This window comes from Leuresthes tenuis, unplaced genomic scaffold, assembly GCF_036924035.1.
Source record: "Leuresthes tenuis unplaced genomic scaffold, fLeuTen1.0.hap1 SCAF_3, whole genome shotgun sequence".
In the NCBI taxonomy this organism is placed as follows: domain Eukaryota; kingdom Metazoa; phylum Chordata; class Actinopteri; order Atheriniformes; family Atherinopsidae; genus Leuresthes; species Leuresthes tenuis.
Genome location: NW_027325357.1, coordinates 9,250,799 through 9,262,689, shown reverse-complemented (window position 1 = coordinate 9,262,689; position 11,891 = coordinate 9,250,799). Strand labels below are relative to the sequence as shown.

The following is an 11,891-nucleotide window of genomic DNA, read 5'->3' as shown; positions in this document are numbered from 1 at the left end:
CTAGTTCCACAGGGCAGGGCAAGGTGCGCTTTTATTCTCAGAGTGCCGCCGACTCTCCGCAGCTTGTCTCTCTAGTGATTGTTGCGCACTCACAAAATGACGAGTCTGGGTCCGTTAAAATCGGCGATTTCCATCGGGAACGTGGATGACACGTCGCTGGCCGTGCCGTCCGTTAACCAGTACCGATCAGGACAACAGCGCGTCCTGGAGCAAGTGCAAACAATCAGGAGGAAGTCGACGAAGTCCAGCAGCAGGAGCGGGTCTACTTCTTTATCCCCAACAAGTAAGAGCAGCCAAAAGTACCACAGACACTGCTCAGCAGGGACAGAAGGAGTTAGAACTCTTTAAAGTTAAACTCTGGTTGGCGTTTTAGTTGTTTTAGTATTCGGTATTTGAATCCCCGTGAGAGCGCAGAGCGCCTCTGACGACAAAGTTAATCAGTAATTTACATTGTCATTTACATTCCCTTCAAGTGTAAGGGTTGAAAAAAAACATGCCTATCTTCGGGTTAATCATCGTCAAGATTTACCTGGAAGTTTTCTTGTAATGACAAAATTCTGACCCAGTTGTGTTCTTAAGAATAGGAAAGTAAGCTGTTAAGAGGTTAATATGATATCTTATTATATAGTAAGGTTTAACAGTTGCTCCACGTAAATAGAAATTCTAGGGGGTAAAAATAGAGTAAGTCAATAAATAAATATATTAAATGATTTGCCAAAATCCTGATTTTATATCTATGGGGATGTCAGCAAATGTTTATCTTGTTTGAGTGCCATAACTTGCTGAATAACGATATACTAATCCCTGCTAGTTATTGTTTTAACTCACAAAACCTACATAAAAATACAGACAGTACACTTTTTGTTATCTGACTTATCTTTTTTTCGACTAATTTGACTTTTATGAGTAAATGATTAACCAGCCTTCCTTTGTTACATAACCTCCCTGAATGTTTCTCTTACCAACACCTGGAAAGCTTTCAAAGACAATTTTGATTCAGTTGGGGAATAAAAGTAAAAGGAGGAGCAGCAAAGCAGTCAGTGTCAATATATGAAAATATTCTAAAACTGATGAATTAATCCAATTGTGCCCTGTGATGGACTAGCAATCTCACCCGATGACCGCTGGGATAGGCTCCAGCACCCCCTTTAGGGTTATACTGTTTTATGGGCACCATTGTAATACACCATAGATCAGATACACTGTCACGTATGCTTTTTTTTCCACAAGTAAAAGCAATAAATCACTGGTTGTAAATGAGGTGTGCTCTGTACATTAGATAACAGCTGATAAATCTTAATATTTCTCCTCAGGCCCTTCGTATGACTCCGTGTTTGTAGATTTTGGGAGGACACACTCAAGCACATCTAAAGGAAGCGGCTTCTTTGGCAATGGCTCCTCTAAAAATGTGAGTTACTATGGATATCAATCAATCAATCAATTATTGTTTTTGTATCATTGTTGCAGTGATGTGAGTCTTGAGGCGAGACTTTTTTATCAGCCTGTTCATCTTTGAACAAGCTTTTAGTGTAGATTCAATGATTTATTGGTGTACTTATTATGTGCACAGTGATGCTTGACAATCTGTGAACACCTTAGAGTATTCTGTATTTCTGCATCAACACTGTATGCTGTAAAACATAATTAGATCTCCACACAAGTCCTAAAAGGAGACCATTTTAACCTAAGTTGACAATTGAAATTAAAAAACAGTAATCTTGGGAAAATCCTCCCATATTACGTATCTGTGAGAAGTATGTGCTCTCTGTATCTGGTGTGGCCCTCTTAGCTGTAGTAACTACACATCATATTTTGCCCATTCCTCCGTGCAGGACAGCTTCAGTGCTGGGATGTTGGTGTGTTTTTGTTCACGTCGACAGGCTGCTTCAGATCCTTCCACAACATTTATTTTGGATCAGTCCAGTGCATCAACGTTATTCTTCTTTAAATATTCTGTGGAAGAATAACGTGTTTCTTTTGAGATTCAATTTGAGATTCACTTACTAGATGTCCTGACATTTCCCCTTATTATTCACTGATATGATTTAGCATTTAGTGTTTAATCTATGATGAGATCCTGATCTGGCCCAGTTACAGCAAAACCACCCCAAACCATGATGCCATCGTCACTATTGTTTCACAGATGATATATGTCCAAGTGGGGTGTTTTCCTATTTCTAAGAATATCGCATCATGTTTAAACATCAGATTTTGATCTTTTATATGTTTTCCGAAGTCGTTTTGCGTTCCCTGCCAGCCCTCAACATTACCCGAAAAACAATGTAAAATAAGCTGAAATAAGAGAGGTCGCTTGTGGTCTTTTGTTTTTTAAGAATTACACTTGGTTACTTAGTTAATTACTTAGTTTTAGTTTACAAGCCGAATTCTAAAGAAGTTGGAACGTTGTGTCGTTGCAATCAAATTCAAGATGAGCTAATACTGCTAATACTAATCCTGAGTTTTATTTTGAGTTAAATATTGGTTTATGAGACTTGCAAATCTTTGCATTATGTTTTATATTTACAATCTACACAGTGTCCCAACTTTCTTAGATATGAGGTTGTACTCCTGGGGAGGGTCACAGTGGTCTTAAATCTCCTCTATCTGTGTGCACCCTGTTTGACTTTAGACTGACGCTTTCCAAACTCGGTTTACTACCGCAGACGATGTGTCGTTGTGGTGCAACGATCCGACTTTAATAAATCATTGTTCTTTATATAAAACAGGACGCCCACTCGCTCCGGATGTCATCCACTTAAATCCTTCAACTCAAATTTCACCTGTTAAATTTCTAGGTTCACTTATTTTTTGCCACTCACAGATATGTTGATCCTGTTCTCAACACATAAAAGATCAAGTGTTTTATTTTTGCCTTCAACCTTTACTACTTGTGCTAAAATCGGATGATGTTTTATTTGAATTTGAATGAAAAATTGATCAGTAATCAGTGCTTTAAAAAAATGCTTTATGGCATGAGTGGATCATTTGCTGAATTTCAGTTTTTCAGTTTGCTTATGTAGTGCAATCTGCTTTCCATGATATATTCCCTTACAAAGTATGAATACAAGTCCAGTTAAGCAGGAATTTTATTTGAAAATCTATGACATAATTCATTAATTGATAATATGTAGTATTATAAAATGTGGTTGCAGCCATTTTCTTCTGCTTAGCTATTTGGACAAGCTCGTGCTCTAGTTATTGCAACTGAAACGACTGTCGTGGATAAATCCAGAAAAGTTTCTCAGTGGTCAGTGCGTGGGGAATGTATTTGTGAAATGTTGCCTGTGACCCTTTTCTGAGAGAAATACAGATAACTTGTTTGGAACTGCCACTAAAACAAACTGAGTAGTGGTGCATTTCTTGGCAATCACATGCTATATTTTTTTGTATTTGGATTTCTTTGTATTTTTTTTCTTATTTGGTCTGTTTGTGAGCTGGATATCTGAAAATGATATGGCCAGATTTGCTTGAAACTTCAACCTGAGGTGGGATTCAGATCTGATCCATTTTTTTTTGTTCATTCCCTTTTTATGAGTTGAGATGAGTTTTATAGCCTCACCCATAAAAATTCCCAGAAGTTGTGTCACAAGGTCTTTCACAATTTGAGTCCTGCATTACCTCTCATGACACATGTTTTCTTTGGCTCTGCAGCTCATCCTGGAGAAAAACATCCACCGTCAAATGGTGAACAACTCCAAAAGATCCACTGCATTTAGAAACACGCTTACTTCCACCTCTCGCCATGAGAGGAGCTACGCCCCTGTTAGCTCTATGGCAGTGGGTCAACTAGACACCAGCCGCAGCGAACCTGATCTGATCTGGCAAAGGTCCATGCACAAACGTTCTGTTCCAGCACAGAAAACCTCCTCTAACAAGGGCAACTTCATGACACAAAGAAGCACCAGTCAGTATGTAGTGAGCACCACCTCAAAGCCTCAGCAACTGTATGCTGCAAATGGTCAGATCAAATCCAACAAGCAGTTCATATGCAGTCAAACTGACATGAGCAAGGCGGACTCAAAGCACTCCATCACAGAGGCCAAGTTTATGGGCAAAGGAAACTCTGGGTGAGTAAGAAAGGTACTGACGTGTTTTTTATTATTATGGGAAACTTTGAACAGTGTTTGTTTTCCCACAGAACAAATGGAACCAGCCTGGATATCACTCTGAGGGAGGCTGTGGAGTTTCTTTCCAGTGGCGATGAAAATTATCAGCTTTGCGGCGCTTCCTACATTCAGCACAACTCTTTCATTAACGACAAAGCAAAGGAGGAGGTGACTAATCTTGTTTTATTTCTGCCTGTTCTTTTCATGATGTCAGACTGCTTATAATCTCCTTTGCCTGAGACAGTGGGGGGATAAAAGGTGCAGAAAAACATTTCCTTGGTTTTTCTGTTACGAAGTAATGAATTTTTTACCTGCACCATGTCAATCCAAACTTAAATTAAATATTTCTCAAATGAAATCTCTCTGATTATTTGAATAGCTGGCCAGATGGACCTCAGTCCTCTCAAAATGTATTTCAATTTGTGCTTTAAATAATCTTGAAACCATCTTGCACTTTTACGGTATGACAGAGCACTACCCAGCCTCGCAGTGATGTCATACTGCTTTAGGATGTGTTCTCTGGAAAGGAGAGAAAACACACTGATAGGCTCGCGATAAAAAATGCTATATCTAAAACAATATTGAAAACAGAGTTTTATTTTTGAATATCGTTTAAAATTCTAACCGTAACATGGATACATCTAGATTTCTGTTTTTCCACACAGCCCCGGGTTCAATTTTCGTCACCTCTGACTTTCTGTTTAAGCTGCCATATCTCAGACTTAAAGCTTAATTTAAAGTTGACACATCACTCACACTCAAAATGACGTATTTCCGACTGGTAAAATTTGTAACTTGGTGCAAGCGGAGAACGACAAACCGGATGGAGCAATTTAAAAGCAGGCTCAGCGAGGAAGTGCATCTGCACTGAAACAGCATAAGCAAATAAAACAGCAAACCGATCTATTGTTATTATCATTGCATCCTGAAAGGCAACGATAATTCCCAAGAGTGTCCATTGAAGTACGCCATTTCATAACAAACAAACACAATACACTTAAAAGTCCCATAACAATATTCTAAGTACTATATCAGCCTATAATGGTAATAACACACCTATTGAAATTTCAACTTCTGTAGCCTCATCAGCTATTATGTAAGCAGAGGTGAGAATGCTGACCATTGATGACCATGCTACTCGTCCTGCTCTTGACAGGGGAATTGTTTTCTTCTCCACTTTCGTCGTTGTAGTGTAGTTAGCGGTAACCCTCACGTAGCAGCGACACCTCTGTGACAGAGAAGATTGCAACTACTGGCACATCGACTCGCGCCACTATATATGGCTGGCAGACACTGTGACGTCATCACTCAAGCCATCACGGCAACCATACTGGGGTCTTAAGGCATCATTTAAATCCATAATACGAATTTAATTAGAAATCAATATTTTTCAATTGATGTTTAAGGTCAGCTCCTCCCTTTGAATTGTGGTAAATCACTGTATTCAGTATCTTTGCTAATCCTGAATCACTTTTGTCCTTCAGGTCTTAAAGCTTAATGGCATCCCTCTCCTGGTGGGCCTGCTGCGTAGCTCGAGCTCGCAAGTCAGCCACACAGCCTCGGCTGCCCTCCGTAACTTGTCCTTTAAGAGCGATGGAAACAAAGAGGAGATACACCGCTGTGGTGGCATCACCGAGGCCCTGGATCAGCTCAGAGATTCAGACTCTGTAGAGCTGCACAAACAGTTGACAGGTACATATGTGAATCTCTATACATACGGATACACGCACATAGCAAACCGATCTAACAAGACAGACAAAGGCCTGCTTGTGTGAAGCGTTATATAATTCCATTGGTTCTGGTGTTTTAATGCTGCCCTTTGAAGCACACTGTCAAAACCCATTTGATGCAGTTTTAGAGATTCCGCTCATCATAAGAGCAAGGTAACAGTGATTGAACCTGAATATCACACACTTCCTGAAAATCAAGTTCTAGTTATAGAGGTACTAACCCTGTAAGGGAACATTCTAATGTGCTTGTGATCAAAATGATTAGAAAAGTTGAAGAAGCTTTATATACTGCTAGATTTTTAAAAGCATTTCTACCACAGGCAGTGAGTGCACATCTGAACTGACATGCTGATGGAAGAGCTGCAATTAAAGTTTCTCTCTCTAGGTCTTCTGTGGAATTTGTCCTCTGCAGACAAATTGAGGTCGGACCTGCTGAAGAATGCTCTGCCCGTCTTAACAGAGCGTGTGATCCTGCCTTACACAGCAGGTTCTAACCCAACCAGTGGCACAAACAAAGACCCCGATGTCTTTTTTCACACCACAGGATGCCTTAGGTAAGCAAAACTAAAACCAACTGTGAACTGGATAATATTTCATTATCTTTTTTTTTGGTTTTCTGATTCAGGATCTCCTAACACTAAAATGACGTTGTTTGTGCAACAAAGTCAAACATCGCCAAGGTGCCTGGTTGAGATGGTTTTTGGCATCTATCCATTAGTCATCAAGTTAATACGTGTCAGGGAGGATTTAAATATACTTTAATCATAGTAACACTGTCTGACAGTAGTAGTTTGACAACTCTTGATTGTACTCTACTTATTTCTCATTTCATTTGTGTGGAGTGTGGATAAGTTGTGAGCTGAATGTGACATTGGCTTGTAATCTGATACCACTGAATTAATAATGTTCGACTTTAAAGTGATAGATTTCCTATGAAAAAGGCAAATAACCATCGTTGCAAAGACCAATCTACACTGGCAACAGAATTAATTAATATTACAGTTTCACAAAGTGAAAGTGGATCTATGTGACTCATTTGAGCAAATAATTTTAAAAGTGTTACTATGTTAAATATTTTCATTTCAGGGCTTTCAAACACTGTTTGCAGTTACTGTTCATTGTAACAAGTGTTGTATGGAGGTTGATTTACTGTAACTTTCTGCTCGTGTTAGGGTATACAGCTCAGTTATAGGTGCTGTTGCATTGCCTTGAATTATGCTAAAATTTACTTTAACGCTTATCTTTAGATGTGTATCATTTGAGCCAAGATCGTCTTTCCAAATAATTAAATTTCTGTTTACCCCCAGTGTACAGTACACCTTTCTTGACTTGTCTTCTAAAGAATTTTTGAGAACTGAAGCCTTTTGAGCATTGAGCTCTTAAAGTGCAACAATAACCGTAAAACATCAACACAAAGCATTGTTACAGATGTTAGCGGTACGATAGCACAGATCTTATCACAGGTCTTATCTTCTGCATCAGCAAACAGTTAGCTGCAATGTAAAACATTTTACAGGAGCTCTCTATTGGAGATTCAGTTGTTCACCTGTTGGTTTATGTTTTTTCCATGAGTGTACAGGACCAACATTGTTTAATTTTCAAGAAAATGTGTCATCTTTATTAAGCAAGCTGATGATTTACTTTATATTACTTCCTAAAACTTTGATAACAAGACTTTTTCATCACATCTGGTTCACAATAATAAATACATTAACCTATTACATTTTCGCTGTTACATTAGTTTGATATTCTATCACGTTTTTGCAAACAACATCTCATATATCAATGTGTTTACTCTGTAATATATCAAGCATTTAGTGATATGTTGCATTTTGAATTCAACAGAAACCTCAGTAGTGCGCAACAAAGCAGCAGACAGACGATGAGGAAATGTCGCGGTTTGATCGACTCCTTAGTCAGCTACGTTAAAGACTGCGTGGACGCAGGAAAACCAGATGATGAAGTAGGAAAAGATAAAAAAGATGATTTACAGTGATTTTTCATTGAAGAGCAACATGTAATTTGTGTGTATATGTTGGTTAAATGCAAACATCTTGAAAAGTAAATGCATGAGAGGTTATGAAACTGACTCTGACACATGTTCTTCTGTTTTTGGGTGTGTTTTTCTGCCCGTCGACACAGTCTGTAGAAAACTGCGTGTGCATCCTGCACAATTTGACATTCCAGCTCGAGGCCGAGGCTCCAACTCTGTTCAGCAGGATCACAGCTTTGAGCAAAACTGTGAACAGGAGCCACAGTCAGAGCAACAGCAGCCCTGTCGGCTGCTTCAGTTCCCAGAGCAAATCTCCAGAGCACGAGGTGAGAAAGATTATTTACCTGACCAAGCCTGGTGGATACTTCTGACAGTTCACCAGTAATACCTGTAGACAGTGCCAACAAGTTACCTTTCACTACACATGACCATTTCTTCTCATTATTATAATTACAATTCTCAGAGACTTTCAGTTGAATCATTGCCACTAAGTCCCTGAGCATTAAATAGACACACCTAGTTATGAAATGCAAAATGAAGCTCTCAGGGAGGGCTCGCCTTTGCAGCATGTTGTTATATTAGCATGCAGTTTTGCATTGTTGAAAATTAGAAGCTACATTAACAGATAAATAGGCACTGAATATTTAAAAATATATACTGTAAGATGCTTTGACATACAATAGTGTGCAAAAAGATTATAATATGGATATGTAAGAGTAAATCATGTAAAACAAGAAATTCAATAAGGACAGTGTTCATGGTCAGAGAGATGTTGACAATGACTTGCTTCTTTTTTTCAAGCAGCGTCACTTTGACTTCCCTGTGGTTGAGGATCCACAGCCGAATGGGGTCGGCTGGTTGATCCACTCCAATACACTGCAGAGTTATCTCTCGTTGCTTGGCTCAAGCCAGCGAGAAGAAACACAGGAAGCCTGCTGCGGAACATTGCAGAATCTCACTGCATCTGAAGGCATCGTAAGAATTGATGATTTATGCTGTCACACTATGGCCAGTTTGTAAAACATCAAAATCCTAATGACATTTTGAAACAGAAGAAAAAACACAGCATATGAAATGTTGAAACTGAGAAATGTTTTTCTTTTTTTACATCGGAGGCAAAAAGTTTGGATAGGGATACTAACTGGCTGGAAAAATTGTATCATGCAAAGACAAAATACCTGGTGGAAAATCTCACTACTAAGCAACATGATTGGGGATAAAAAGAGCATCCCTCAGACGGTGATGCATTGAAAACAGACACAGTTCTGTAGGAAATAACTATACACACTGCATTCACATAAACAAGTTGAAAGCATACCTTGCAAAGGAAAATAACATTTGTAAACAAAATACAAAATACAGCCTTTTTATGACCCAAGCTCTGAAACGATCAATCGCGTAGAAGACTGCCCTGTGATCTGAATAATCAGAATTTAGACAAAACCAGTTTAAAGTAGGGAAGGACCATCCGGCCTGTTATCAGTGCCTGTTAGATGGGAAACTGTCACATCTGTGAAGGGAATTTAATACAGAACGGTACCATACCGCATTCTGCACATATTACAGCAGCATGGCGCTGTAGGAAAAGAGTCCGGCGGTGTAAGCTCGCCTGCCTACAGACCTGTCACACACTGAAACCATCTGGTGCATTTCTGAACAAAAAATATGGTTAAGAGTCCCGGAACTTTTGGACAACTGAAGTCTTTTAATAAGCAAGAAAGGAAAACATTTCACTTTAAAAACTGTAGCAAATGGTCTCAGTTTGAATGTTTGAAATTTTGTGTTCAGACTATCCATTTATTTAAGCATTTAAATGAAAAAAATGGAAATAATTTCTTTTTGTTATTTTTTACATTTCACACAATTGCCAACAACATTTGTTTGAGAATGGGTCATATAGTAGACTAATTCTGCTTTGACATTTTCATTCATTCAGCATGTTAGGAGTTTAGCAGCTGGTGTGGTTTCGTGTTTTCTCAGGTCTCCAGCGTAATGAGTCAGATCATTGTGCAGAAACTGAATGGCCTGTCGGTTATCAGCCCCCTTTTAAAGTCAGACAAAGCCAACTTGCAGAAGAGCACAGTGGCTTTGGTTGGAAACTTGACGAAGAACCCAAACCTGCACAGTGCCATCGGTAAGATGCCGTACGTAATCATAGAATGAGTATGTGTATGAGTTTGTTTCCTGTAAACATAAGATAATACATTCAGTAATTCGAGTTGAAATTTACAATTGTTCTTCTTGGCCATTGCCATTATTCTTAGTGTCCATGTGCAATTTTAGAAGTTTTTGCTTGTGTTAAAAACAGTGTGTTTTGTCTGTTGCTTGTTGCTGCAGGTCGTAAAGCCTTCCCAGAGCTGCTGGGTCTCCTCAGCAAAGGCACCAAGGGATGTAATGAGTCAGATGATACTCTTGCCATGACCTGCCGGACTGCTAGCTGCCTGCTTATGAAGGAGCCTGAGATAAGCAAACAGTTTTTAAACAGCAACCTGATAAAATCACTGAACGACCTCAGCCAAAACTTGTAAGTTGACATGTATGCAGAAAGAAACTATGACTACAGTATAATTCATTCTATTCTATCTAAAATGTATCTTAGATTTCCACACGTCTGCACAGTTTTGACTTTAACATTAATTTTCTTTCCCATTTTTATTAGCTATTTCCCCAAATCCAGCAAAGCTGCATCCCTTCTTCTTTACAAAATCTGGTCAGAAAAAGATTTACAAAGCTTCCTGAAAAAGGTGAGTCAAGGCTTAACTCTGAGTGCCAACGCCTTTCAGCGCTTGGGTGTGTCCTCTTAGAATCTTACAATCAGACACAAGACACTCCACCTCTTTTGGGTATTTGTGAGAAACATGGAGAAAGGATTAGGCTACACTCTCAGGAAAGTAAAAGCAAGGGAGACATTGAGTGATAAGGCTAAGGAATCCAGCAGGTCAGGTCTGCTGATTCACTCAAGAGACTTTCTTTCCACACGTACAACACTGTAGAGGACATGCTCACATTTTAAGTACAAAGTTGCCATTGTTAGCACAAATTTGTGAGTTTAGCAATGTGGCACGTTCAGTTTCAGTAATGAAAAAGGCAGAAACTCCAACTTAAATGTAACTGTTTGTCCTGCAGCAAGGAATGAGCAAGTCCTCATTTGTGAATGAGACCACCATGGCGGTGCAGAGATCGCTCCAAATTGTTGATTAACAGCAGATGAGCTGGCATGAGTCTTCTACTGAGGTAATTCCCCAGCAATGCTTCAGTGCATTTACATGACTAAACACATCAAGACTTTATCATTTCACAAAGTGATGTTTATCCATAAAATTTGCATATTGCATTCATTGAGCTGTCTTTCTGTATATGTGTTTCAGGTGTATACACTGTAAGATTATGTTTCCATCATAGGAATAAAGGTGAAAGTTCAATTCTGACATGGCAGCAAAAGTTAAAAATGAATTTTTGTTGTTTGTAGTGTGAACATTGATTTAAAATCTGACTTTCTTTATAACAAATTAATGCAATCAACTGTATGTTTTATTGTCACGTAACAACTCTGTAATATGAAAGTGTATAATGAACATGCATGACAGAGTGTTTTCCTGAGCTGAAACGGTCTTAAGCAGCAACGTTTTACATTTTATGGTGAAATTTTGTTGGTGGTGATTCCATATTTTCTAATTATGTGCAATCTTGAAATGATCTGCTTTTGTTATCAAAAAGGTGTCAATAAAGCTGGAAGAAGTCTGCTGTATAAGTTTCAAAGTTATCAGAGAATTCCACAGGGAATTTCAGTTAATTATTTGTCAAAGTTGCTGGTGCAGCATAACAAATTGTCACACCTTGAATTTTTTTCTCACAAGCCTCTACATTTTGGTTACAGAGTTTGAAATGCCTACAGGAATATTATCAACTCTACAGTCATTTATTGTTGATCAGATTTAAAGATTCAAAACAAATAATCCACCTAACAACCGCAAGGTCACAGTCATGGCTGATATTTAGATTTATAAGGCTTCATTCATAAGGTTAATTGTATGGCTTTAAGCTGATAGATTTATCTGCCTG

At 38.7% G+C, this 11,891-nt stretch overlaps 1 protein-coding gene across 1 annotated transcript; it reads left to right on the top strand.

Moving 5' to 3' along the window:
• Window positions 1–14: 14 nt before the first annotated feature.
• Window positions 15–11,570, top strand: pkp1b (plakophilin 1b). Its single transcript, XM_072381695.1, has 13 exons — window positions 15–283; window positions 1,314–1,408; window positions 3,652–4,067; window positions 4,139–4,274; window positions 5,591–5,798; window positions 6,222–6,390; window positions 7,682–7,799; window positions 7,979–8,155; window positions 8,634–8,804; window positions 9,810–9,963; window positions 10,167–10,353; window positions 10,489–10,573; window positions 10,956–11,570. The coding sequence occupies exons 1-13, from the start codon at window positions 97–99 to the stop codon at window positions 11,028–11,030; spliced, it is 2,178 nt and encodes a 725-aa protein (XP_072237796.1). The 5' UTR covers window positions 15–96; the 3' UTR covers window positions 11,031–11,570.
• The last annotated feature ends 321 nt before the right edge of the window (window positions 11,571–11,891 follow it).

Coding starts and splice junctions, on each gene's coding strand:
- pkp1b (XM_072381695.1), top strand. CDS start 97: ATGACGAGTCTGGGTCCGTTAAAATCGGCGATTTCCATCGGGAACGTG. Junction 284..1,313: donor TACTTCTTTATCCCCAACAA/GTAAGAGCAGCC, acceptor ATTTCTCCTCAG/GCCCTTCGTATGACTCCGTG. Junction 5,799..6,221: donor GCTGCACAAACAGTTGACAG/GTACATATGTGA, acceptor TTCTCTCTCTAG/GTCTTCTGTGGAATTTGTCC.